Genomic DNA, 27,924 nt, shown 5'->3' with positions numbered 1-27,924 from the left:
ATCCCAAATCAAGAGAAACACTCAACTTTTCAAATACACCGGATGAAAATAAGGTCTGAATAAACCCGAGTTAGCTGTCTTGAAGATCAGACGACCTGCCAATGGGGAAAAGAGAAGGACATATTCCCTTTATGTTCAATTAGCGTATATCTATACCAAATCTCTTCACTTTAGTAGCTTAAGCCATTTTTTAGAGACTCAACTGTTTTCATGCACAAATATGCAATTAAATTCATCTCCACTCCGATGGAGCTTTTCACTTTAGATGGCTTCATCCTGTGCAGACGTCTTTCTCCTCTCAGTATCATGAAATGAATACCTTTGTTCTGCATTGTTCCTGTGTCACCAGGCACTATTTGCATATCCAAACAAGCTTTGTCAATTCACATTAATATCACCACAGTGTCAAGGAGTGTGAATCCACGACACTTCATTGAGCTTTAGCTTAACCTTTTATCTTAACTGTTGAAAATAGACTTCTGTGTCACAGGTTAAGAATCAATGTTTGATCTGTTTTAAATGTACTGAAAACGTACCATCAGCTGCAGTAACTGAAATGTGTGCAATGCTCCCTCTTTAATTCTTTTGTTCTCTAGTTTCGGATAAAAGGGGCGGGGGGTGGAGTTATGCCAATTTCCTTCTGAAGAAACTACCAATTGATCTCAGGAATGGCGACTTTGGGATGTTGTACATGCAAATTGCTCAACTGCAGCATTTGATAAGATAGTTTGCGCACGATATCTAATTCAAGATGCATTATTGCGTTATTGTGAGTGAAATCATGTTGGCTGTGCTACAGGACTCTGGACAGATAGGACTCACTGGGACTTCATTCTGCAGGTCATTTGAGGATTCTCTAACTGTGAGCTGCGCAGTACCAGTATTTTCTTTTATAGAACAGGCTTTGTTTTCAGTTTAATGGCCCACTTTCAGTATAGCTTGAACAAGTTCCTCACTCAGTGTTGACGAAAACACACAAATCATCACCATGAGTATAAAAATACTCTAAATGAAACTCCGATATTGGGTAGACTTTATGCTCATTTTCCACACCTGCTTGTCCAACTTATTCATGGCGGGGGGGATCAGAGGTGACTTTTGTAAAATACAGAGGACACCCTGGACAGAGGACCACAGTCCATCACAAGTCAAACACAGAAAGATTTATTTATCCCGACTGTAAATTCAGAGCCATCAACTAACTCAGGCTACATTCACATGGAAGGTCTTGATGCCCAGTTGGGATTTCTTGATAGACTGCAGTGTGAATCTTGTTCAGCCCCAGAGTGACCCACATGCAGAAGAAGACGTCACGTCAAGCGTTTACAGAAGTACATATGGATGCTACACCGGTCAGCGCCTGTACATATTAAGTAGTTGTAGGCTCCTCAGCCAACACAGTCTGGACAAAATGACGAGAGAGAAAAAAAAGAGCACAGGTTTTAATGATGACCTTTTGTGGAGCAGCGGTTGCTACCTCCGAACAGAGGCCTGAGCAGATTGAGTCAGAGCGGGGGGATTGAGATGTGAGGACATTCACCGACAGTTTTTCCAAACATTAATCCCGTCACTACAGTATCTGTTCCTTCCATTGTCTCTTCACACATTTTGCAGTTCCACTTCCTTCGGTGCAGGTTGGTCACATGAATCTAAGGCCCCGTTTACACGAGAACCACTACGGGTGTATCCGCAAACCTTTCTTCACTTCTGGGGGTCCATTTCCACGACACCGGTGTTCTGATCCTCTGTATTTGTGAAGTTTTTATCTCGGCTCCCAAGGTGGAAAGATTCTTTCACGGTCTCTATTCCCTCCTGCAGAGGCTGATGGAGGCTATAGAGCCTGTTGCTGAGCAACTGCTCATCCACTTGTAAACAAACATGGCCGACCCGTAGTGGTTTGACTGGCGGTCAGTATTCTAGTTTTATGGTCCATATCAGTAGTTTAATAGTTGAGACTCTCCCTGATAGCATCTGATTCTTCATCAGTCACTAGGATGTCAGCTTTTCTCCATGTTCTCTCCATTTTCTTCACCTTTATAGTGTTTTGTTCTCTGCACACGCCTTTGTTGTTTCATTACAAAATCAAGCAACAGCGCCTTCCTGTGGCCCGGCAGACTAACTACATTGTTGTCAGTGTGTCTGCTGCTGCAGTAGAAACACTTTTCTTTAGCAGATTAGGTGTTGTCACGTGAAATGTTGTCGTGTAAACGGGGCCTAACGTCAATGACGTGGAAATCGCTTACCTGTGACTTGACCGTCCAGACTGTGGTGGTATTAAAAAGACATCAGATACCTCTCCTATTTGGTACCACATATGATGGAGGCCTGGGTCTGCTGTGCAAAATACAGGATTGCAACCTTCACAGAAAATTGGAACGGGGTCACATTTGCATGCAGTGTGAACAAAGCCTTAGACTAGAACATGGAGGCAGTGCTTCGTCTGTGGCCTCATATTGTGACCTCAGGATCCTTCTGCATGTAGTTTGCATTTTCTCCCTGTGCACGTGAGTCTTCTGGCTGCTGCAAAGCAGGGAAGGAAGCTGGATGACTGACTGAGCAGAATTACTGCTATAAGTATTACTACTTTCACCCTGCTTTGCACAAGAGTCTGTTAAACTGACGACTGCGTGAGCTTTCCCACCTTTTGGCTCACGCGTCAATTGTTGCAGAGAGTCCAGGATTTCAATTTCAGCTAAAATGCCTCTTGTTCAGCAGCGGTGTGTTTTGAAATGGCTTTGTCAATGGTGCACAAATCATCGTCACGAGGAGAGAGATAATCGAACATCAGTTTGCCGTAAAGAGCTTTTTATAGCTGTGGTTCTCTCCTGTGAGCAAGCTGAAATGGCTCATCGTACACTTTGGTACACGACACATCCACACATCTACACATGACCGAGTCTAAGGATAGAGCGTGCCAAGCTCAGCGGTATAAATAATATGACTTGTATTGAACTGCAACAGTGGCTGAATCAAGCTTGGCTGGTCGATATAAATATCACACATTAAAACGCAGCACATCACACACATTGAGGACTTTGCTCTGCCTCTTTAATGTTGTAAGGATCCACACAGGAAGCCAAAATATAAATGTACGCAGGAATTCACTGCAATACAGTGCTACTTTCCAAGGTTTTTATTCAAAGGCTCAAATAGTGTGCACAAAAGATGGAAAGACGGTTTTTAAAAATCTTTTCAGTTTTCAGCTCTTAAATGAGGGCTGGTTCTTGTTTCATTTGCTTTTTTCTCAGGAGTATGGAAGTTTTGTTTTTCCTTTATTTTTTAATGCTTCTTCCACCAAAGTAAAATTGCCATCATTTTTGTTTTGTTTTGCAAACCCCTGACAACTTTATCTAAACCTTCTTTCTGTCACGCCGTTTCAGGTTTTTACTGAATCTATTTTACAATCTTTAATTGAAAGTCTGCTGCTTATTGTTTTTCCTTCTGATGCCATTTAGCTTGCGCTCCGAGTCAAATACAGCAGTAATGCAGGCTTTTCTGTGGTACTGTAGCAATATTCTGTTGCCATGCACTGACATCTAGGGGTTGCACATGGTATTTACTGGTATATTTTCATATACAAGTTGTTTCTGATAAAAGTTCCATGACCTGCAAAATAAACAATAAAAAGAGGAAGATATGTCAGAAAAATATGGTATATACAATCTTAACTCCCAGAAATTGGGAACTCTGTAAGTTAAATGTAGTCATTTTTAGATTTCAGCAACTAATATGGCATTCCAGACACAATATAGACGTCGCATAAAATAGTAAAACTAAAACATTTTACCGTTCCATGGAAAACATATTTGCAAATTTTTAATTTGGTGGCTTGATGGGGTAGAACGTATGACTACTAATGGCTCCCGTTCTCAACTCATGGAGGGAAGCTCTTGGTGGCCTTTCTGTGTTGAGTCTGCATCATGTCCCTGTGCTGAGAGAACTATATTGTCCTCTCACAGTCCAAAAACATGTTTGAGGCTAATAGTTGATTATAGGTGACTGAAAATTGCTTGTACTTGTGTATCTGAGTGTTTGTGTCTGTGTTTGACCCGGGATGGACTGGAGCTCTATGGGTCCACTCTGGAGAGCCACTCTGGACACATCCTCATATTTTGGGCCCAACTTCCAAACATTTCCAGAATGAATAGCTTCACTGGTACTGATAGGGAAATGATCTCTTCTGAAGCACTTTTGCCTGTCTTTGATTGCGTCCATGATTGTCCCCCTGTAAGGACATTCTCATGTCCTTCACACTGATTGCAGTTTGCCATCCCTGCTTCAGACGTTTGAAGGAGTTCACTGAAAAGAACAGGCATGACGCCCACACTGTGAATCCGTCCTGACAAAACCTCAGCATCCCGCAATGCATCAGGCAAATTCCAGTCGTACGACCAGGAATAATTCTGCATGCTTAAGATCTTCTTATGGTTTAAAAATTAATACATGTGCTCTTCAGTGTCATCAAACAAGACTTCTGATATTGGCTTTTTGTTCTTAAAGTGAGTAAAACATGTGGCCAAAATTGTTGAAATTCCAACATTTCACTACCTTTTCCACCTCTGTGTAAATGCAAAACGTTCCTGAAATGGAAATGCAAAAACGATGCATTTCCTCTTGGAATACTGTCTTGTTGATACTTCTCCCATAAGACGATGTTAATTGTTTTTGCTCAAAATCTGGACTTTAGATTTCCCTTCACCCCTGAGCTGATTGAATATTTATTTTATGACCTGTTCTGTTTTCCCTGTTTGATTCCAGGTGCTGGGGATCAGGGCTTGTTCACATCTCTCTATACCTCGTTGGCTCAACAACTTCCCCGAGAGCCGATGGAGTGGAGGAGGTGAGTCCGATATTACAAACATCAATTACACAGAAACATCCCACACACATTCTGGTCATGCTTGAGAAGGTCTCTACTCCAAATTTAACTGATCAACACAACAGAATACTTTAAATTCCGCTTTGAAAACAATTGTCAACACCTTGGGAACCGCGCATACTCACTGAAGAATGCATGGGAGGGTGAGTGCTCATATCATGAGTTATGACACTAACAGTTGGTGCCAAGCAGCAGGAAGGAAGGAACAGCTTGTTTCATGCCTGTTGGACGCTGTGCAATTTTCCTCCATCCCACATAAATGATGAGGGAATTGTGGCAATATCTTTGGTTTTGGTTCTGAATTACGGACAGGGCTGATCCGATCCAGTATCAGTATCGGGTTCTGATACTAAAGTAATTGACGGATCGAAAATTTCCGATCCAACCTGCGGAGATTTCTGATCCGTGAAGCCTCGTCTGCTTTACTGTTGCTGAAATAACTCCACAGTGTTTCCCTGTCGCTGCTCTGCTGGCTGGCTGCAAACTGTGGACTGGATTTCCTAAAGGGAGGCGAGTCTCAATGAAACCTGGAGGAATGAGTCAGGAAATCCATTCCACAGTTTGCAGCCAGCCAGCAGGCTAACGTAGCAGCACTGTACTATCCGACAGTTGCTGACATGTTGTTGTTTGGATGTATTTTACACTCAAAGCAACGCAGCAACGTGGATCTTATCAAAGCCATTGTCCAGGAGGCGGCGCTCTGTGGCCAGACGTCAGCGTTTTAAAACTCCAGCTCTCCAGGAGAACAGCTCGGTATCACAGCAGATATACACATTCATGTATCGGGATCGGATCGGAAGTGAAAACCTGTGGACCGGTGCTTCTCTTGTGGGACTCAGTGGTCCTATGTCACACTGTGACTGGTTCAAGGACTGCCAGTGTCATGGTCTTGCAACCAAAAACAACTGGCAATAAAATTCAGCCCATATAGATGCTTTGTGGCTAAAATGGCAAAACGAGTCCCCAAAAAAATGCCACAAGGGGTCGGCCTCTGAGTGGATGGCACTTGCTTATTACATTTTGTTTATTGCTCAATCACGTCGACTCACTTCGTCGGCTCACATTCAGCTTGTTTTCATCCTGCAATCTGCACACAGCAAACTTCATGTCGTACCCAAAGTTAATCAGATTGTTTTTGTACTGGGTGGGCCTCCCTGCATGATTTCTCCCCATTTATTTGATTTGATTACAAATTAAGATGGACAAATGAGCCAAAGGTTTACGTATTAATTAGTTTAACTGTAGAACACGTGCCTTGTTTTTTCTTTGTCACCATGCAGAGACGGCGTTCTCAGAGGGCACAACTGCTCACTTTTATCACTAGCTGTATTTGAATCCGAGAATGTTTGCCTCGCATCTCTGTATAAATAGCAAACAATGCTAAAACGCTGCTGTCGTAGCCCCGCCTCTCCATTTGCTTGCACGCTGTAACCATGGCAACCAAAAGGACAACATTGGAGGTTTACTGCGTTGTGTTTGCGTGGCAGAAACGACTGAGCGTTTGATGACTTTTACAACTTGTGTTCACATCCTCTTGTGTTTGTGTTGGCTTTATGATCCAGTTTGAATGACTGTGAAGTTCCATAAAACAAACATATGACAGAAAAGGAAATATTCTATTTTTTAGGAAAACAAAGTATGGTCTGTGTGAAACATGGTCAGACATAGTTTCTTTCCCTTTGTTGTTTTCTGATGAAGTTATTTCAACAATGACAAAGCACTGCTGGTAATACCGGCTGATTTATTAATGGCCCTGAGCATACAGGTGTGACACTGAAAACTGTGGTGGCTGCATAATGTGACTTGTGTGTAGGATGTAATCTCACCTTGGAATTTATGAGTTGGCCTGACTTATCAAAGGCCTGACAGAGGATTTCTTTACAATGTTGGCAGTAGAAATAGTTAATACAATCTTATCTGTACATATGTTTCAGACTGCCAACAATTTGAGCTGGCAAAACGATGGCAGAAAAGACGAGATGAGTTCAGGGAGGGAACAATGTTTGTGACATGAGTAGAAATTTTCCAATTAAAGAAAATATGAATTGTACCTCCCCTTAAATAGACATGGGTTTTAAGAAGCGGTCAGTCGATTGCATCAAGATGCAGCAGTGGAAGCTCGTTTTCCTTTTCACCAGCATCAGATCCATCCTGTGAGGCAGAGATGACCAAAAGTCCAAAAACAATATTTGTGTCAGAAAGGCTCTCAAGAAAGGCAACTTTTTTTAAAGCAAATACAGGTTTTTCTTGTTTGAGTTAACATTAAGAAGCACAGTGGAGGTTATCATGCTTTTATTTGAGACCCTGTTTACACAAAATTTTCACGTGAAAATGCAAAACTTCCTTTGCATTTTTGTTGTCCGATTCCATTACAACGAGGCTCGGACCTAGTGACAGTGCACTTTTTTGAAAATAGGTGGAAGTCATTGAAAACACAATTAAGGGGGGAAACACAACCTTCTGCAAACGCTCGGGCTTCACTTCACGTAACCATGGTAACGCCATGAGTAAACAGGCGCAAGTAGATGGACAATAATAAGAAAGCTCCGCCTCCATTCTACTTTTAGAAAACGTAGGAACCTCCAGTAAGCCGTAACGATTTGTTTTCACTTGAAACCTTGTCATGTAAACGGGTTTGGCACTTTGGAGAAATTTCAGGTTTTCATATGCGATAGAGAGAATTCAGGGAGGCAGTGGTCATGCTCAGTATAAACACTAACCCTCTCTGCTTTCTCTCCTGTGCAGGACGTACGGCCGAGCGCCCAAAATGATCCACCTTGAGGCTAATTTTGTCCAGTTTAAAGAGGAGCTCCTCCCGAAGGACGGCAACAAGGCGCTTCTCACCTTCCCGTTCCTGCACATCTACTGGACTGACTGCTGTGTGAGTATTTGACGCCGCCGCGCTGATCCCACTCTGTCCATGCAAACACTTGTTCATGCTATAGTTAATTATGTGCAGAGGGTGTTGGCTGCAGGAGTTTGCGCACACTGGGCTTCACATGCACTTTGCAGGGCTGCACAGGGAGATGAGAGGAAAGCAGGAAGTGAAGTGGGAACCTGCTGCTGCTGACTGAGCAGCTGCTCACTTTAAGGAAGTGCTGTCATCAGCTCGTGACTCATGGCATTTCCCAAGAACCGTGCCTGTTGGAGTAGTTGGTGAGCAATTCAGTACAGTGGAGAAGCTTGAGTGTTTTGGTCTTTATTTGGTCCTTTGGTCCAGACAAAAAGGTGAACGTATGGACCCTGTTGCATTTAGGCGTGATCGGCTTTAACTATCAGGTGAACCAGGTGTCTGATCACCAGTGGAGACATGATAAGAAGAGTAATTGTGAAATTGTTGTGGTGAAGGCCAAGGCCTGCTAAAAATAAGCAGAAACGTGTAAAGACGGGGCCCAAAATGTGCTGCCAGTTCAGAAATATCCTGAGCTGCTGGCCGTGTCCTCACGCTGTCTTTAATTGACTTACTGGCACCACGCGTCGAGCCCCGTCTAAATAAAGTGATATAAGAGGGCAAACAGGCCACAATCAGTCTTAACCAAAGCCAACATTTGCACTGCTTAAATATTAATGAGCGTGGAAATCAATACCTCCCTGAGAATCAACACTGTATGCAAAGTGCATGTGGCTTCACTTCGGGTTTTTGCTCAAGAGTCTTTGCATTAAAAAATGATGGCTTCACAGATTTGTTCCTAATCATTGAAAATGTTGTATTTGCTGCACTGGATTGACAAATCCAGTCCTCTGTTCTTCTCATCACAGCCTATTTTAAAGCACCCGACCCCCCCAGCAGTCCTCCTCCCTCCTTCACTCACACCCTCCCTCACTGCAGGTGAAAGAGTTCAGCTGGAGGAAGTGAACTTGCCCGTCGGCATTCTCAGCGTAGCTTCCTTCGTTTGATCATATCTGATGTGATTTATCTTAAGTGTGTGTGTGATTACGTGTCTGTTTGTACATAGAGTGCGGGTTATATTATTTGTTTATTTTAATTGCTTATCTTGGTTTATGTTGCTTTAACATATTCAAACCTAGTGTGCATTTTTTGTAGCATTTCTTTAGTGAAATGACGAATAAAATGTTCTCCTGGACGCTTATTTATTAAGAATGTTTTGAGTATGAGATTCAGTAAACCCTCACAAGTTACATGATTGTAAAGAACTTCAATTAAGTGAATTTCCATCTATTTTACTGCTCATGTCTCTTTGTGAGAAATGACACTTGATGACTGATGAGTGCCAAAAGTTGGAGTCTCTCTGGGGGTCCAGGAGTCTCTCTGGGGGTCCTGGAGTCTCTCTGGGGGTCCTGGAGTCTCTCTGGGGGTCCTGCAGAGACCGTTCAGGGGCTTCACCTGATTAAAGGTTGCCAAAATGACATTTGCACCTGTGTGAGAAGGAAACACCCAGACCTTTTTTTAAATCGTGGCGACATCAGAGAAGGGAGAGTTGGAGTGTCGCTGTTTGGCGTAACTCTTTGCTATCAAATTAAAGCTCTAACTACGGGTCTCAACCGTCTCTGTCGGGGCCACAAGAGGTTCAGATACTAAAAGTAGCCACTTAAAAAAGCACTAAGTCACACGACCAACAGACGGGGTATTTCATTAAAAAAAAAACTCACTTTATTTTTAGGATACGGAGTCATACAAGAGCTCAGTGAAGGAGGACATGATGCGCTGGCAGAACAGCCTGCGGACACACAGCTCGCCCGACTGGGTCATCATCGTCGTGGAAACCAACGACACCAAGAAGAAGAACAAGACCAACATCCTGCCCCGCTCGTCCATCGTGGACAAGATCCGCAGCGATTTCTGCAACAAACAGAACGACAGGTGAGAGATTTAATTCTCCATCACACCGTTTGATTTATTTTAGACTGCGTTGGAGAAACAACTGAACTAATTCAGAAAGTGTATATTTTCACAAAAACCAAACAGTTACTCACGAAAACGACTTGAACATTGAACATTAAACTGTTAAATCATAGCCAGAGATTCATTTGAAAAATGACTGCAGTTGATTAATATTCCATTTATTAGTGGAGTAAATATGTTTAAGAATTGTATGTTGAACCATAATAAACGTGAATCGTCCTGCCAGGTGTGTGGTTCTGTCAGATCCCCTGAAGGACTCGTCCCGGTCGCAGGAGTCCTGGAATTCCTTGCTGCTGAAGCTGCGGACGCTCCTCCTGATGTCTTTCACCAAGAACCTGGGCCGCTTCGAGGACGACATGCGGACACTCCGAGAGAAACGCACTCAGCCGGGCTGGAGCTTCTGCGAATACTTCATGGTCCAGGTACGTACACATGCAAGAAATCCTGTCAAATTTCAGATCTTCGGGCTCTCAAGTCAACGTTTTCAAGTGAGATCAGAAAACCGTTGTTCCATTTTGGATGTCCGTTGACGCCACCCTTGTGTTCGGTCTGTGGAGTTTGAGGTTCTGGTGTGTGTGCTTGTGCAGGAGGAGCTGGCCTTTGTGTTTGAGATGCTGCAGCAGTTTGAGGATGCCTTGGTCCAGTACGATGAACTGGACGCTCTTTTCACCCAGTATGTCCTTAACTTTGGAGCTGGAGGTATGTCACGATTCCTCAGGCCGTCTGTGACGTTGGATTAGGAGGTACTGTGGTTTACGTGGGTTTCTGCCCGCAGACACTGCGAACTGGCTGGGCTCCTTCTGCGCGCCGGTGCGGAACTGGAGCGGCCTGCTGCTCCGGAGGCCCATCGACATGGAGAAGAGGGACGGCATCCAGCGCGGAGAGGCCAGCCTGCTGGACCTGAGGAGCTACCTGTTCTCTCGCCAATGCACTTTACTCATCTTCCTCCAGCGGCCCTGGGAGGTGACCCAGAGAGCGCTGGAGCTGCTCCACAACTGCGTCCAGGAGCTGCGCCTGCTGGAGGTGAACACCGTTGTACGGCGGCACCTTTGGTGAAGCTCAGTCGTATTTCACTCCCTGAACCGTCTTGTTCACTGTGTGCGCCAGGTGTCGGTAGTGGAGGGGGCGCTGGACTGCTGGGTGTTCCTCAGTTGTTTGGAGGTTCTGCACAGGATCGAAGGCTGCTGCGATCAGGCCCAGTTAGCAGCCAACTGCTCCCACACTGTCGGCCTCTGGGCTTATGCTACAGACAAGGTGGGACATTGTAGTTCAGTGGACAACCTGTCACCTTGCCTCGCCCGCACCGCTAAACTACTTTCTCTACCGTGGCTCAGAGCGTATGAGATGAAAAGCAAAAACAATTTTAATGAAACATTCTGGTGCAAAATACAGTGAAATGTCCATTTGAAATGTTTTCCTTCAAATATTTACAATTTGCTTGGTGTTGAGTGGGCCGGATTAAAGCATCTTGCTGGATTTGGTCTCAGGTTTGACATCCCTGGCCTAAACAAAAGCATAGCCAATAGACTTGATGTCCGGTAAATTGTTGGTTCTACCAACCATTCATAACTATTCAAATATAAGTGAGTGTGTGATTTTCTATTCATTTATTTCTTCAAAACTAATGTCTAGTCTTTTAGAAGTCATTTTCTCATTCTTTTATTATTGATTATTTGAAGAATCAAGCATACATTTGAAATGTAATAGGATTTTAAACATAATTTAGTGTTGTCTGACGTTTCCAGCTGAAGTGTTTGGGGGAGCTGTGTGGCCTGGTGTCGGAGAAAGGACCCACATCAGAGGACCTGAACAGGACGGTGGACCTGTTGGCCGGGCTGGGAGACGAGAGGCCTGAGACAGGTGAGTCGTCTGCTGCCAGGTGGAGCGAGTTAAGCGAGTATTTGCAAATCTTGCTTGACTCTGGCCAGTAATTTAGTACTGGCAGATGTTTTCTACTGCTGTATGTATCTTCTGCCTTATCAGAGGCCAGAAGGAAACACTGAGTAGTAAACACTGACTCCTCTTAAGATCGCAAAGGCTATACCAAGCAGTAGGGGGAATTAAAGCCTTTTTTATTCAGTTCTAAATCTTCACTGCATTTTTCAATGTCCACAAAACATTTATCCTCACGTGTTTGTAGTTTTAGTCAATATTCTTGCTCTGATCACCACCAGAGATGCACTTCAGCTTTAGGACTGTGTGTGTTTGCCTGTTCTCTGTGCAGGAGGGAGTTTTCTCTCAGTACTTTTCTTGAAAAAAGAATTTGCATTTGCAGGTGGTTTCAGGTTTCATTAAATTTGGCTTCATGTTGAGTTGGTAATGATTTTTGGGAGTAGCCAATTGTTTGCTTTTTTGAAAATGTGGACATTTTCATCACGTACACTCTGCGCCACAACAAAGGAAAAACTTTAAAGTCCCCTGAATTAAAATGTGTTTGATCCCCTGGTCGAGAAGAAAATATAAAAATATGCTCAAATTAGTAAATGTGTATTTTATCAGATACATAGTGAAGCTTTAAAGTGGTATTGTGGCAGTTTCCATGTGAGAAACCTCCGTTTTTGTTCCTGCAGTGCTGAAGCAAAGCGTTTGAGCTCCTGTTGCAGCCCTGGCTCCGTCACGGCCCCTCGGGCTCTAATTCTCTCCGTCCTGAAACAAGTGTGCGCTTGTTCAAGCAGCCATGTCAATTAAATGTTAATGAAGAACACTGACCTCCGTTCCCAAACCCAAATCTCCAACAGTGTGCGTCGTTTGTAAACCCGTCTGTTTTCCCCTCCACAGTGAACAGTTTGCAGAGCCCGTACAAAAAGCTGAAAGAAGCGTTGTCGTCGGTGGAAGCTTTTGAACGGCACTATCTCGTAAGTCCCACGGCTTGGCGAGAGCCGCAGCAAACCCCCAGCACAACACGTGTCGTTATCCAGTTTTCTTCAAATTCAGTCTTCTGATGTAACGTCCCAGAAATCTCAGCGGACGCAGTTAATTTAATGATCTTTTTTTCCCTCACTTCCCCTTCGCCCTCCTCCAACGCCTTGTTGGCTCCTTCTTGCATCAGGAACTGTCTCACGCTGCGATGGAAATGTACAGAGCCATCGGCCGGCTGAGGTCGGCGAGGCTGGTGGGGAAAAGCCTGGCTGAGTTCTACATGTAAGGAAATGTCTGCTCGGGGTTATACAGGTCATGCACGTGTGTTTTCCACTCATCCCTGTGTACATTAACAACAGATTAGGTGGCAATTCATCTTCACACCGTGTGACGTCTAGTCTCTCCTGGTTCAGTCGTGGCCAATAGGTCAGAGGTCATCCGGGTAGATCACGTGGCATGCAAGGAAATAGTCCATCCAGCTTTGTTTAATAAACAGTGTAGGAGCGCGGCCACTGGTTTCTATGGTAACAACATCAGTGTTTGCCATTTCTTCGCAAATGTTGAAAACGAGAGAAAAAAGTCTGTTCGTCTTCATATTTTAGTGGCGTTCATGAGGTTCTCCTGAGTGGATCATGAGTGGATTAGTGGATTGACTGAGAACGACTGCAGACTGATGTTGCTCTTAGATGTAAAAAACAACGAGTGTCACATATAGTGAGAAATCAAATGTATCTTTCTGTTCCTACTTTAACTTCTTGATCAGACTTTACCACTGTAAATGCAGATTTCAGTTTCAGCATAGCCACGAGTTGAGGGAAAGAAAATCAAACATTATAGTGAGTAAAACCTTAAGGTTCAGTGGTCCTACAAGCACTCCACTCGTCTGTAATTCTTTGTACTTTTCTGTAAAAAATGCGCTCATGTATTTGTGTGTTGCTGTGTGTTTACCAGGAGGAAAGGGGATCCTGAGCGAGCTGAGAAGTTCTTACAAGAAGCCCTGAAGTCGTACGTTTCAGAGGGCTGGAGCCTCCCTGTGACGCACACCAGAAGACAGATCGCAGAGTGTCAGAAACTGCTGGGCAGGACTGAAGAGTATCCTTTCAAACCACTGAAATCATGTCCATTTACATCCAACCTCATGCAGGCTACATGCAGCATTCGCTTCATTACAATGAACAAAGTTAAAAGATAGCTGATGTTTTAGAAGTGAAAGAGTGGAAGCCTGGTGCATGATCAGTGTAAGATTGTTCCATATGATCAGCTTTAATACTTCTGCAAGTCATAATTGTAGATAAGCTGTGTGAATGGATACATGGCTGGAGGTACTTGGTAAATAAACAGGTGGTTTGTGCAGATTGTATTAGTTGTTGAGTCAGCTAAATGGCCTTTTGACTTGCTCATTGAACTAATGTGAGGGTTTCTCCCATGTATTTCTACTTTGTAATGAAAGAGGGAATGGTGACACAAAGTTGATGTGAACAAAGTTATAGTCCTTCCATCCAAAATGTGGCGTCAAACTGATCATACAGAGACGAGTGAAGGAACTGAGAACCGTAGTACACAGAGAGACGCTCAGACTCAAACAGGTCATCCTCACTGTGAAGCTTGAGAACTAACGCCACACCACTCAGCAGTGCTGGGATTTTATTTAAAAAGCATGAGTCTTCCTGCTTTGGCCTCACATGGCTGAGCTACTCTGCTTTGTTTTCTTTCCTTCACAACCGCCCGCAGATACTTACAAACCAGTGCCTTGTTGGCAGGCGACCTGAATCTGACCACAGAGGAGAGAAAGCACTTTTGTCAGGAGATTCTGACCTTCACTGGGGAGACTGGAGGCCAGTGTAAGTGACGACCTGCGCAACACAACGGAGTAGAGACATGAAATCCCCTGCTTGGGATCTGCGTCACGTCACAAGCAATATAAAACTGCTTTTCTGTTTAACTGAGCAGTAATCGTACAACTACTTTTTGAGAACGGGGTGGAACTTTTTGAAAATGCTGGGGCTCCGTCGTCGTGTAAACGCCTGAAAATGTCATTTTCTGGAAACGTTCGGGACCCGTCTCCTTGAAGCGCTGCGACCATGCAGTCACAATACGGCCCTGTACTAAATAGTTCTTCTGCACATGCTCAGTAGATCAACAATAACAACAATGGTGTCGTGACTCACAGGCCATTTTCTCCTGGGACTTTTACAGTTGAGCGTCACAAATACAAATCTCTCTTCTTGCTATTGTTAATGTTTGTGGCCTATTGTTCTCTCTGTGCATGTCTGTGTGTGGGTTCGTTACAGAAACCAAAACAGCACCCACTTGTGGCCCAATATGCTCATGACATTGTTTTAAGTGTTTCTGCCATTGCCGTGTAAACACAAGTCCTTTTGTTGCAAAAGGCAGGTTTTTCCATAAAACGTCTTGTAGACGAAGCCTCAGCTGTTACGCTGCAGCAAAAACCAGTTTGTGTGCTGCAGTGACTCAAACTGAACAGTGACAAATGTTCAACAAGCAAGAATGTTTCTTCTTCTGGCATGTGGCCCAACGATGAGCTGTCGCTTCGCCACTTCTGAGGGTGTGCGCACACTTGTTACGTTCGGCGTGGCTTAAACAGACTCTGGGGTGATTTCTGACGTGAGGTAGTGAAAGTGTGAACACGTGAACCGTGCAGAGCGTAAACCAGTGGACGGAGTCGGTTGTGAAAAGCAGGTGCTGCGTTCAGATTTTCCTGTTGTGGGAACAAAGGCAGGATGTGGCGAGGTCAGAAGCACCACGTCCTCACAACACACACATCCCTGACACCTCGTACACTTTGAACCCATCCAGGAGCTCAGAGTTTGTACAATTTGCTACGACAACAACTCCACATGCCTTGTTGAAGAAATCCCGTGTTGTGGTGTACGTCATCACGCAGGTTAGCAGCAGTCCAACGTGTTTGGTTTCCAATTTGTTCTATGGCAACAAAGAAAAACGGCAATGTGAGCAGCAAACAAGTCCAAACTTTCTCTTCCAAAGTCTGACACAGGAAAGTGTAACACGAGAGTGAACCCTGCCTGAGTCGGTGGAGAAAGCATGCATCCTGTTCCTCCCTTTTGACTGTGCAGTGCAGATATAAGTGGGCTCGTCTTCTGCACTCTGGGAGGAGGTTGAATGAAGAGCCAGCGACATGGGCCAGGCTGCGTTAAGAACAAGCAGAGTCTTTAAAATGCTGCATCTTCTCTGCTTCACGTGACCTGAGAGAAACCTGTGAGGAATTGTTCTCAGACTGAATGAAACCAGAAAACAGGGGGTTAAGAAAGTTTCAATGTTAAGCCTGTGAGCCCGGGTCCCTTTGCTGGTATACAATAATGGTAATATCTGGTAATTCCATGTGTTTTAGTTATTTTAATTTTAGGATCCGTTGAACACAGCAACATTGTCAAGTGACATCTATTGACTTTCATTGCATTTTTGGGCTCCATTGATGTGTAGATGGGCGAAAACAACACGTTCTGGAAAGGCCAATGGGACTGCTGGTGACCTGCTGGTGGTCTGCTGGTGGTCTGCTGGTGATCTACTGGTGACCTGCTGGTGACCTGCTGGTGATCTGCTGGTGGTCTGCTAGTGAGCTGTTGGTGATCTACTGGTGACCTGCTGGTGATCTACTGGTGACCTGCTGGTGACCTGCTGGTGATCTGCTGGTGACCTGCTGGTGGTCTGCTGGTGGTCTGCTAGTGAGCTGTTGGTGATCTACTGGTGACCTGCTGGTGACCTGCTGGTGACCTGCTGGTGACCTGCTGGTGATCTGCTGGTGATCTGCTGGTGAGCTGTTGGTGATCTACTGGTGACCTGCTGGTGATCTGCTGGTGACCTGCTGGTGACCTGCTGGTGATCTGCTGGTGGTCTGCTAGTGAGCTGTTGGTGATCTACTGGTGACCTGCTGGTGATCTACTGGTGACCTGCTGGTGACCTGCTGGTGATCTGCTGGTGACCTGCTGGTGGTCTGCTGGTGGTCTGCTAGTGAGCTGTTGGTGATCTACTGGTGACCTGCTGGTGACCTGCTGGTGACCTGCTGGTGACCTGCTGGTGATCTGCTGGTGATCTGCTGGTGAGCTGTTGGTGATCTACTGGTGACCTGCTGGTGATCTGCTGGTGACCTGCTGGTGACCTGCTGGTGATCTGCTGGTGGTCTGCTAGTGAGCTGTTGGTGATCTACTGGTGACCTGCTGGTGATCTGCTGGTGATCTGCTGGTGACCTGCTGGTGACCTGCTGGTGGTCTGCTAGTGAGCTGTTGGTGATCTACTGGTGACCTGCTGGTGACCTGCTGGTGACCTGCTGGTGATCTGCTGGTGATCTGCTGGTGGTCTGCTAGTGAGCTGTTGGTGATCTGCTGGTGATCTGCTGGTGACCTGCTGGTGACCTGCTGGTGACCTGCTGGTGGTCTGCTGGTGGTCTGCTAGTGAGCTGTTGGTGATCTACTGGTGACCTGCTGGTGACCTGCTGGTGACCTGCTGGTGGTCTGCTAGTGTGCTGTTGGTGATCTACTGTTAATATGCTGGTCATCTGCTGTTGATCTGCTGGTGGTCTGCTGGTGGTCTGCTAGTGAGCTGTTGGTGATCTGCTGGTGATCTACTGTTAATATGCTGGTGATCTGTGGTGATCAGCAGATTAACAGCAGATCACCAACAGATGACTAGTTGATCATCTGTTAATCTGCTGGTGATCTGTTGGTGATCTGCTCCACGGCTGGAGCAACGGTTCGTCTACACAACTACAACTGCGAGTCGATTAAGAATTAGAACAAAGTTTCCTCCAGAGAGCAATGACTCTCTGTCCTGTACTTTTATTTTGACATTCACCGTAATAACAATCCAACTTGGTAGTTTTATTTTGACAGTCACAATAATAACAATCCAACTTGGTGTCCTGTCCACTAGAATGTCCGTGTTCTTCTTCTGTTAATGTTTATAGCATCTTGTTGTCTGCGTTCGTGTGTGTGTGTGTTTTCATTACAAAACCATTGTACAAAACAGCTCCGACAGTCGCCCGACATGTCAACCGCATCATTTTAAATGTGAAACTTTTCTGAACCAAAACAAATTTGCCTTCACTTGAAACATTGTGAGATGACATTTGTCTCTCCTTAAACTTTTTTCCAAATTTGAGCCTCGAAAAAACAGTTTTCCTTTCAATAGGGTGGCACATTTTCTAATGTAAACATTTTCATCACGTATACTCTGCACCATGACAAAGGAAACCTTTAAAGTTAGAATTTGAAGGTTATCATGGCACTATTTTGCCGGTCGAGCCCACTTCAGATGAAATACTTGTAGTCCGGCTCGTCCCGAGTTTGGACTTGTACAGTATGAAGATCTTCAATCTCTGCCTGAATCTGAACTTTTGTGCTTTTTGTCCTCAGCTCACGAAGTTTCTCTCAGCATGAGTGTTTTCACTCAGCTGACGCGGCTGCAGTTCCACCCGGCGACTGCGTCGGTGCACTCTGGAGCCGTCCTGCAGGTGGAGCTCACGCTCAGGTGCTTGATGCCCGTGACGGTGCACATACAGCAGCTGGGGGCCATCATCCACTTTGACGTGGATCACGGAGGGACTCTTGGCAGATCGAAAGGAGCTCATAGACAAACCAAGCCAGGGACAATAGAGTTTACCCAGATCAACTCGGCGGTGGGCCCCCACTCCTCATCCTCCTCCTCGGCCGCCGGCCCCTCGTTGGAGCTCGACGAGATCCAGGACAGGAGCCCCACGGACAATTCCCTCAACTCCACGGGAGTGATTTGTAAAAACACTCACCTGCTCATGCGTCGGCACGACAGCGGCTCGCCGCCAGACACGCCCAACTGCATCAGCCCGCCCACTGTGTCCATGAAGGAGGGAGCGCAGATGCTGAAGGTGCAAGATGTAACGTTAGAGCCCGGCAACAACAGCATCACCTTCACGGCACCAGTAAGACACAATAAACAGTCATTTGGCTGTCCCACCCTCTTTTTGCGGTAAACTCGTCATCTTTCGTCTGTTTTTATTCCAGAGTGGACAGCCAGGCACTTACACACTGCGCCAGCTGTGTGCCACAGTGGGCGAGGTGCAGTTTGTCCTGCCTCATATCTACCCCTCGGTGCGCTATGAAGTGTATTCTCAGGAGCCCCAGCTCACCGTGGAGCCCCTCTCTGGTACCGCTCTTCTTCTTATCGTCTGACTGAGAGGTGGAAGTTCTGGAGGGCCTCAGACTTTTCAAATATCAGCAGGAACTGCATTTTTATCATGCAGGAATTGACAATCAAAGTCTACAAACTGGACCAAAATTCAAAGCAATGCATTTTTGTGTTTTCTATATTTTGTTATTGAGAAGAAAAGTGCAGAATAGCAGATTCACTTTCATTAATGGATTGTTGACTGAAACTGATCAATACATCAATTCACGTTTTTTGCTACTTCTTGTAGATGTGTTGATATTTACATTAAAAATGAGCGTTTTGACCGCTGTGGAAGAAGATGGCTGACTGTATGTGTGTGTGTGGGAGTGTCGCTCAGTGTGTTTGTGTGTTGTGTCTGCAGAGCCGCTGTTGGCTGGTCTGCCTCAGATGGTGAAGTTCACCTTGTTGACGGGTCACTACACGGTGAAGAAGGGAGACGCCCTGCAGCTCAGCAACACCGACACCATGCCTCTCCTCCCCTCCACCAGCTGCACCGCCCGCATCAGCAGCCCCACCGAAGGTCTGTCGTTACACAGCAAACGTTAAAATAAAATGTATCTCACTGAGGCTGCATTGTTTTACACGTACGTACAGTTTAACGGGTCATGGCCTCAGTCTGGTCACACTAAAGCCTGAGGAAAACCCAATCACAGGTAGACTTCATTAGAAAGCAGTTCTGAGTTTCTTTTCCAGCTCTGTGTTATTCTTAAAAATGTTTGGGGGTTTTTCTGCTTGTAGGTATTAGAACATGAATTCTCAGATACATGGTTCAGCCCCTTTGAACTGCTACCTTATCATGGTGGGGGAGTTTGAGTACTTAAATGATTCTCGGAGCTATGTTGTTGCCCCAGTAGGGTCTCCCAAGGCAAACAGGTCCGAGGTGACTGGTCAGACTAAAGCAGTTCAAAAAGCCCCTATGGACAACCACCCAAAGAGAATTGTCGTCGCCCAGTAAGGCACAGTGTGGATTGGGTAGAAGTCGACAGCAGGGACCTCGACGACCCGATCCCGGACACAGAATCTGGTTTTTGGGACATGGAATGTGACCTCACTGAAGGGGAAGGAGCCCGAGCTTGTGCAGGAGGCTGAGCGATACCGTCTAGATATAGTCGGGCTCACCTCCACGCATAGCTTGGACTCTGGAACCCAGCTCCTCCTCCTCGTCAGGGGCTGGATACTCCACTTCTCTGGAGTTGCCCGCGGTGTAAGGCGGCGGGCTGGAGTAGGCTTGCTTATTGCCCCACAGCTCAGCCGCCATGTGTTGGAGTTCACCCCGGTGAACGAGAGGGTTGCGTCCCTACGCCTACAAGTAGGGGACAGGTCTCTGACTGTTGTCTCGGCCTATGCACCGAGCAGCAGTTCAGACTACCCTACCTTCTTGGAGTCCCTGGGAGGGGTGCTAGATAGTGCTCCAACTGGGGACTCCCTTGTTCTCCTGGGGGACTTCAACGCCCACGTGGGCAACGACGGTAAACAGCCCTAACTGTAAGCTTTAGTAAATTGAAAAGTTTTCAGTCTGGCCTTAAAAGTAGACACTCTTTCAGCCTCCCTACTTAAACTGGGATCTGGTTCCACAAGACAGGAGCTTGAGAGCTGAAGGCTCTGCCTCCATTCTACTTTCAGAAAACCTATTAACCTGCAGTAAGCCAGCACTCTGAGAACGAAGTGTTCTTCTTGGGAGATATGGGACAAATAGTACTTTAAGATATATGCTTTATAAGTTAGCAGGAGGATTTTAAATTCTATTCTCGATTTAACAGGGAGCCAATGAAGAGAGGTTAATATTGGAGTGATCTCTTATGCTGGTTCTTGTCAGGATTCTCATTGCAGCATTTTGAATTAATTGAAGATTTTTTAAGGAACAAAAAGGAACAAATGTCTCGAAGTAACAAATGCGTGGATTAGTTTTTCGGCATCACTCTGAGTCAGCATGTTTCTAATTTTGGAAACATTACGTAGGTGAAAAAAGGCAGTCCTACAGATTTGTTTAATGTGGAAGTTAAAGGATAAGTCCTGATCAAACATAACTCCCAGGTTCCTCACAGTGGTACTGGAGGTCAGAGTAATACCATCCAGTGTGATTATATCAAATATAAGAATTTCTGTTTTATCTGAGTTCAGGAGCAGGAAATTACGACTCATCCAATCCTTTATATCTTTAAGACAAGCCTCTAGTTTAGAAACTTTGGTTATTATTGTCAGGTTTCATAGATAAATAGATTTGTGTGTCATCTGCATAACAATGGAAGTTAATGGAGTGGTTTTTTTTAATACACAGGAAGCACGTATAAGTAAAAAGTATAGGACCTAAGACAGAACCCTGTGGAACTCCATGTTTAACCTCAGTCTGGACTGAGGAATTATCGTGAACATGAACGAAGTGGAATCTGTCTGATAAATATGATCGGATCCTGTTTAGTGCTGTACCTTTAAGCCTGATGATGTTCTAGCCTCTGTAATAGGATGTCACGATCAACAATACCAATGTTCTGATCAATATTATCAAAAGCAGCACTGAGATCTAACAGGACCAGAACAGAGACCAGTCCTTTGTGCTATGATGAGATCTAAAACCTGACTGGAAAGACTCAAATAAGTCATTTTTGCTCAAATGCTCAAAAAGCTGACTGGCAACCACTTTTTCTAGGATTTTAGAAATAAAAGAGAGGTTGGATGTTGATCCACAGTGACTGAAACTACTTCCTGTAGGATTTTAGAAATAAAGGACAGGTTAGATATTGATCCACAGTGACTGAAACTACTTCCTGTAGGATTTTAGAAATAAAGGGAAGGTTGCCTTTAACTTGCTAAGACACCCGGGTCAAGGGTGGGTTTTTTAAGAAGAGGTAAGTTTTAAGGAAAGTTTGCAGTAAAGATAATTCTGAGTGTCGTCCTATTGTTTTGCGTGCTCAGTATGTCGACCTCAGAGCTCCACAAGACACATTGAGTCAAAGTGTGTTCCAGTTCTCATGTGGTGTCGTCTGCTCAGACTCGGTCAGGGAGAGCGTCCTGTCCATCCAGTCCTCTGAAAAAGTGACCAGCATCAGCCTTCCTGCCACGCCGCCCTACCACACGCTGGAGTTCCAGCTGGAGGTCCTGTGCATTATCCCGTCCGGCGCCGAGAGGCCCCCCAACGAGAGGCTGACCAACGGGGAGGTCCGCCACCGACCGCGCAGCTACAGCCACCCCGACACGCCCATGACCGCCATCGATCAGAGGGTGAGGCTCCGGTGACGCACTGAACTCATGACTTCACATGGTTTCCAGAAACATCCAACTCTTTCATGTTGATTGAAGTCAGAAACAGAATTACTCCTTTTCATTCAATTATCTGTTGTAGTTGTGATAAACCACAGTGACATATGAGCTCAGTCACATTTCCATCCTCTGGAACATGGAGTTTGATTTACTCCTTCGTAAACATCTTGTGTGTTTTCTGACTGTTGGCGGAACAAAAGAATCTTTACCGTAACTCACAATATTGACTTTTGTCGAGCAAGCAGTTGTATAATTCACTCTAAAAGAAAGTAACAGCCACTTTTCTGCTTACGGAACCTCAAACCGCCCACTTAGCGTTTAGTTCGGGTTTCAGTAGTTTCATCTTTTGTTCTGTGTCTGCAGATGTCTATTGACTGTCCGTGGTCGATCTACTCCACGCTGCTCGCCCTCACCTTCTACATCCCCTTCAAGACCAAACACGCTCTGCTTTCTGCTGGTAACAGGTGAGCTTCCAATCTCTTCACAATAAAAGACCTGGCATCAAACTTGAAACTCACAGTTTTCTATATTCAGCAATTAGTTTGCCAATAGGAGAGTTGCTCAATGCAGACATTTCTCTTTTAACATCGACTCTATCCCGTCGTAAACGTGTCTGACCTCTGACCCGCAGAAAGTACATCCAGGTGTGTGTGCAGAACGTGTCGGAGGTGAACTTCACGCTGGCAGAAGTGAAGCTGGCGGAGAAGCAGCAGGCGTCTTTGGAGCTGCAGTCGCTCAACACTAAAACACAACAGGTGAGCTGCACAGGACAAACACGAAACTACACTCGTTAAGGATTATTAGATCAAATAGGCTGCAATATGTCTGAGACTATGTTCATTATTGTCTTTAAATAGAGATTTTGGCCGAACCCTGTCACCGTCAAGTTTAGCATTACAGTTTTGCTGTGAATTAATGTGAATGCTATCAATTATGTTTGCATTGATCTTAATGTTTAACGTAATTCGTAGTGGGTCGTAATGCTCAGAACTTGTAATTTAAGACCCCATACTTTTTTACCTTGTTTCTCTCCAGCATTTTTTCTTGTTATTTACAGTTTATATGAACATTCTATAAACAGGGTTTTTTTTCCGATGGACATGAAAATAAAAAAAGGAAAGCAGACAATAAAAATATATTTAAAAAATGTCAAAATAAAGTGGAGGTAAACAACAGGAACTTTGGCAATCCAGTCAGTCTCACAGGAACGATGCAGCGTGTTCATAAAGCATAACCATTTTTATACATAAATGAATTATTTGCATACATATCGGACACTGAAAAAAATAAGAACGTCAAATCAAGGGAAAGTTTCCCGGTGTCTCCTTGGTGTTGCTTTAAGAGGGTTTGATCAGAGCGGGGTGTTGTCTTGCGTGCAGCTCCTGTGCAGTAAGCACAGCGTCTTCTGCCTGTGGGAGGTGCGGTGGAAGGACGACCTGCCCTCGTGTCTCCAGTGTGTTTTCTCTGCCAGCTTCTCCCCGAGCAACCGGGACGTCTGCGCCTCCAAACCCTTCCACTACCAGTTCCAGCTGGAGAGAGTCACTGTGAGTTCAGCTCACCCACTGGTCTGCGTGTGTCCGAGCTCTGCAGCGGAGGGCTGAGTGTTGTGTCCGCCTCCCCCCTCCTCAGACGCTGTACAGTGTGCGAGCGGAGATCTTGCCTCCCGCCGGCGAGCAGCACTGCCGCTCCGGTTTCCTCTGCGGCCTGGAGGTGTGTATCACACGACTGACCGAGCCCGCGGAGGGCGAGCTGGCGGAGGAGAGCAAGGCCGACACGGACGGCCTCAAAACCACCAAGCTCATGTATGAAGGTACGAGGCCAGGTGGATTTCTCACTATACGACCGGGGGTTTCATAGGAAGGCTGAGAAATCAACTGGGAGGATATTAATGTACCCAAACGCCCTGAAACAGACATTTTCTTAGATGATCACCACATAATGACGTTTTAAGCTCGTCTCTCATCAACCAACTTGCACATCTGCAGCACTTCCTGGCCACCAGCTACTCGTATTCAGATAAAAATGTAATTCATTTAACCTCATTTATTATATTTTTGTATTCAGATCACATCGTATATTAAAGTTAGTGATTAATTTGTAATTGATAAAGTGGTTAATTAACAGGTTTGGTTAAACAGGCTCCAATATATTTAATGTTTCCGCTGTATTTTTACAGCTCAATATGGAATAATCATGCAAAACTAATTTAAGAAATCCCTTTATGTTCTCATTGGCAGAGTTTTATCATCCATCATTGTGAAGAATGTCAGACTGCCCTCAGCCTTGTTTTCACAGAGACATTTATTATATCTACTAATATAAAGATGATAAAGACACAAGGAAAACAGCCATTTGTATTGTTTCTAGCTTTAGTCTCTGCCGCATGTTTTCCTATGGGAAATATTATATAAAGCAATAAATCTGCAAAATCAAAGGAACAATGTGATAAAATGAGGAAAAGCCATTCAGAATAGATTGATCACTACACTGTGTCTTGTTTAATCATGCAAAAGTATTAAACACACCAGTGTTGTAAAGTGTGTGACTGATGGCCTCCCCTGTGCCCCCCCCCCCCCCCTCCGCCCCCCCAGTGGCCGACAGCAGCAGTAACTGGGCGGTGTGCGGGAAGAGCTCAGGAATGGTGTCCATGCCCATGACGGCCGACGCCACACACAAGCTGCAGATCGAGGTGATGCCCCTGTTCGCCGGCCACCTGCCCTTCCCCAAGATCAAAGTGCTGAAGTACCTGCCGCACACGGCGGCGGTGGCCATCCAGCCGGACCCCGGTAAGATCACAGCTCCTCGCACTCACACACACGCCAGGAATCGGATTGGTGACTTAATTCAAAAGGATGTGAAGCGCTGCGAGGGCGCCCGGCCTCTGTTAGCCCTGGTCACATGTTGTGTTTCCATGGCAACGTTCTTGAAAGCGATGCCTGTTTACACTGAAATGGCAGAAACGCTGAACACGAATGATGTAGTTTTTATGTTGGGCCACTTGTGGGTGCTGTTGGTAGTAATGGAACCACACACAAACACACACACACACACACACACAAACACACACGTGCTCAAAGAACGATATATTATAAACATTAACAGTAGGAGAACACAGACGACCAGATTGCATTATGATCACAGTGACTGTCAAAATGAAACTACCAAGTTGGACTGTTGTTAGAAATCCTAATTTCATAAATGAGGATCTCAGTGTGAATCCCAATAAAAGCTTCAGGTTGAATATTTGAGCAAAATGAAGGAAACTTTGCATAAATGTTTTAAAATGTAACAAGAAAGAAATCCCCAGTTAAAAGCAGTAAGCGTGACGATTCAGCAGAGCTCAGTCAATAACGGCTTGCGAAGCGGCGCCGGGTCCTCTGGGTCCGTCCCCCAGTGCACCCTGGGTAATGCCTGCATGTCCTGCCGCCCCTCAGACAGCTGCGTGGAGAACGACAGCCTGTCCCTGCTGGACAAGACGCTGGACGACCAGGCGGACACGGCCAGCATCCGCAGCCGGGGCAGCGTGCACTCGGTGGGCAGCGGCGAGCCGCAGCAGCGGGGCGTGGCCATGCCGCGGCTGGAGCCCTTCAGCCCCGGCCAGGTCTTCAACCACAGCCACGCCCGCCAGGTGCTGGTGCTGCCCGCCACCGACGACCACATCATGGAGGTCAACGCCACATGACCCCGGCATCCGGAGCTCCCCGCACCCTTGCTGTCGGACTGACCCCACCCCCCCTACACACACACACACACACACACACACACACACACACACAGCTGGGTGACTGCGCCCCGGGGCGGATGGGGTCCACGAGTGAGGCGGCCGCTGGGCGCCGACACACGAGAGACGTGACGAGCCAAACTCAGCTGCTGGTCAACAGCGTGTCTTTGTTTCTTTCTGCCATACTTTGTACATAGCTCATGAAATGGATTTATAGTTCTAAATATAAAGATATATATGGACCGATGGATGGGAGCGGCGCCCGTCGTGACGTTTCCACCTGAAGAAAAACACTCCTGATTGTCCCACAATGCACCAAAGCTCCTCGCCCTGCTGCTCCGGCACCTGAACCCTGGACTGAGTGTTGTTCTCCGCTGGGCCTCCTTCTGAGACTCGACGCCGCCTGAGGAGCTGCTCTGTCCTGCCGCTTCTGAAACACACTTCTCGCAGTGTGAAGAGTTGATCTGGGGGGAAACGGGGAGCAGGTAGACGTCGGCTCCCGGGGAAAACGTCTGTGAGGCTCCACAATCTGACAGGACGTGTTTTACCTTCCACCCTCTAAAGGCCACGTTCTTTCAATTAGACTTGCACAGATCAAAGGATCCCATCAGCAGAACATTAGTGGCAGAAACACTGTGATCTATCTGACTTTTTCTTTAATTGCTTTAATCCACGAGCGGCTGGCTTTCAAAATGTGTGAGCCAGAGAGCTGCTGCAGGCACAGCATTTTAACATTTGAGACGAAATTATAATAAAAAGAAGTCTACAACTTTTAATTATTTGATTAAAAAGGCATGAGAAGAATCATATATTGTGAAAAAAGTAATGGGAACCACCAGAACTAATAAAATAAGGTTAAGGGGAAAGACCTTTAAAAAAAAAAAATAAAAATACTGAATTCTTTAACAGGAATGAGTCTTCCATTCAATTAAACATTTCTAATAGTTTGTTATTCAAGCTCCACATGCTTAAAAAAACAAAGTAAAACCTCTTTAGAAAGTGATACTGCAGCATTTTGTAAAATGTTAGGGTAAATAAATCAAAGTGCAATTTCTTTTCCATAAGCTACCACTCTTCTATTTTGGGCTTTCAGCTGAGAAATGAGAATTACTTTATTTATTACAGAGAACGTGAAGTTAAAAAGACTTCAGCATAACTAAGAACTGCTACTTGCTCTTCCAGAAACACACGGACTTCAGTGTCCTTCCAGGATTGACGCATCGAAAATAACTTTAATTCAATGGAGAACTTCAGTAAGACACTCAAATTTTAAACCAGCGACGACTCGAGAGGCTCAGTGCGTGTGCGTGTGCGTGTGCGTGTGCGTGTGTGCGTGCGTGTGTGTGTGTGTGTGTGCGCGTGTGTGTCAACCAGTGTACATCATTGTCTATCAGGTCAGTGGATTGTTCATGTACTGCAATTGCATATTTATTGTGTGTGTGCATACATGTGTGTGTGTGTGGCGCCAAATCCATATCCGAGCTATGCACACAGACCTGCTGACGATGAGCTGAGTGACTGACTGAGTCCCTGGATGTGGAGGAGTGAAAGCCGGTGGCCCCTCGGCCTCCTCCTCCTCTTGCTCCTGCTCAGCCTCCTCCTCCTCCTCCTGCTTCTGCTCAGCCTCCCCCTCCTCCCCCTGCTCCTCTGTACATACAGACCTGTAAATACTGATTCAAATGAAAATCATCTTTGATTGCCAACTATATTAAAAGAAAAGTCATTGGAAGCGAGTGTTGGATTGAATTGTTTGTCTTGTTTTGTTTTATTCCTGGAGACAAACTCTTCATTTACACACTGGATGTACACTTCTCATTAGTTTGGCGGCACTGCTTTGCTTACACACGCACACACACACACGCACACACACACACGCAGAGACAAAAAGGCAACTGGAACAGGAGGATAGTGAAGAAGAAGGCTAATAAAAATGCATTTAAAATGGTAAACTACAATGTTAAAATTAGTAATGTAGAATTTAGGCTAGTAAACATTCTCTACCTGATTTTAGCAGTTTGATGTTTTTCCAGCCTATAATAGCACAGAAGTACTCGATCAATCCCAGAGCAAGGTTCCTTTAGCGTTGCTCCACACCGAATAAATAGAAATAAAGTTGAATTTGGCAATTGGATAAGTCTGCTCCACAGTTGATTTATTGTTGGA

At 45.4% G+C, this 27,924-nt stretch overlaps 1 protein-coding gene across 2 annotated transcripts in view; it reads left to right on the top strand.

The window, feature by feature from the left end:
- The window catches only part of trappc10 (trafficking protein particle complex subunit 10), a 31,162-nt gene extending 3,687 nt beyond the window's left edge, over nt 1-27,475 (top strand). Inside the window, exons 2-23 of one of the 2 annotated variants that reach the window (XM_080497671.1) lie at nt 4,759-4,840; nt 7,625-7,760; nt 9,502-9,701; nt 9,970-10,165; nt 10,331-10,442; nt 10,519-10,766; nt 10,851-10,997; nt 11,489-11,603; nt 12,522-12,598; nt 12,793-12,884; nt 13,554-13,694; nt 14,334-14,443; nt 17,993-18,534; nt 18,617-18,758; nt 19,144-19,302; nt 21,772-22,001; nt 22,404-22,504; nt 22,672-22,795; nt 23,420-23,584; nt 23,670-23,850; nt 24,632-24,826; nt 25,475-27,475. In XM_080497671.1, coding sequence (XP_080353797.1) covers nt 4,759-4,840; nt 7,625-7,760; nt 9,502-9,701; nt 9,970-10,165; nt 10,331-10,442; nt 10,519-10,766; nt 10,851-10,997; nt 11,489-11,603; nt 12,522-12,598; nt 12,793-12,884; nt 13,554-13,694; nt 14,334-14,443; nt 17,993-18,534; nt 18,617-18,758; nt 19,144-19,302; nt 21,772-22,001; nt 22,404-22,504; nt 22,672-22,795; nt 23,420-23,584; nt 23,670-23,850; nt 24,632-24,826; nt 25,475-25,722 — 3,743 coding nt within the window. In that variant the 3' untranslated portion in view covers nt 25,723-27,475. Of the gene's footprint in view, nt 1-4,758; nt 4,841-7,624; nt 7,761-9,501; nt 9,702-9,969; nt 10,166-10,330; nt 10,443-10,518; nt 10,767-10,850; nt 10,998-11,488; nt 11,604-12,521; nt 12,599-12,792; nt 12,885-13,553; nt 13,695-14,333; nt 14,444-17,992; nt 18,535-18,616; nt 18,759-19,143; nt 19,303-21,771; nt 22,002-22,403; nt 22,505-22,671; nt 22,796-23,419; nt 23,585-23,669; nt 23,851-24,631; nt 24,827-25,474 lie in introns of those variants that run through there. The other variant, XM_080497672.1, reaches the window with a different exon arrangement.
- The last annotated feature ends 449 nt before the right edge of the window (nt 27,476-27,924 follow it).

Source organism: Blennius ocellaris, assembly GCF_963422515.1.
Source record: "Blennius ocellaris genome assembly, chromosome: 6".
Lineage (NCBI taxonomy): Eukaryota > Metazoa > Chordata > Actinopteri > Blenniiformes > Blenniidae > Blennius > Blennius ocellaris.
The sequence above is the reverse complement of the archived record's forward strand: the minus strand, read 5'-3'. Positions and strand labels throughout refer to the sequence as shown.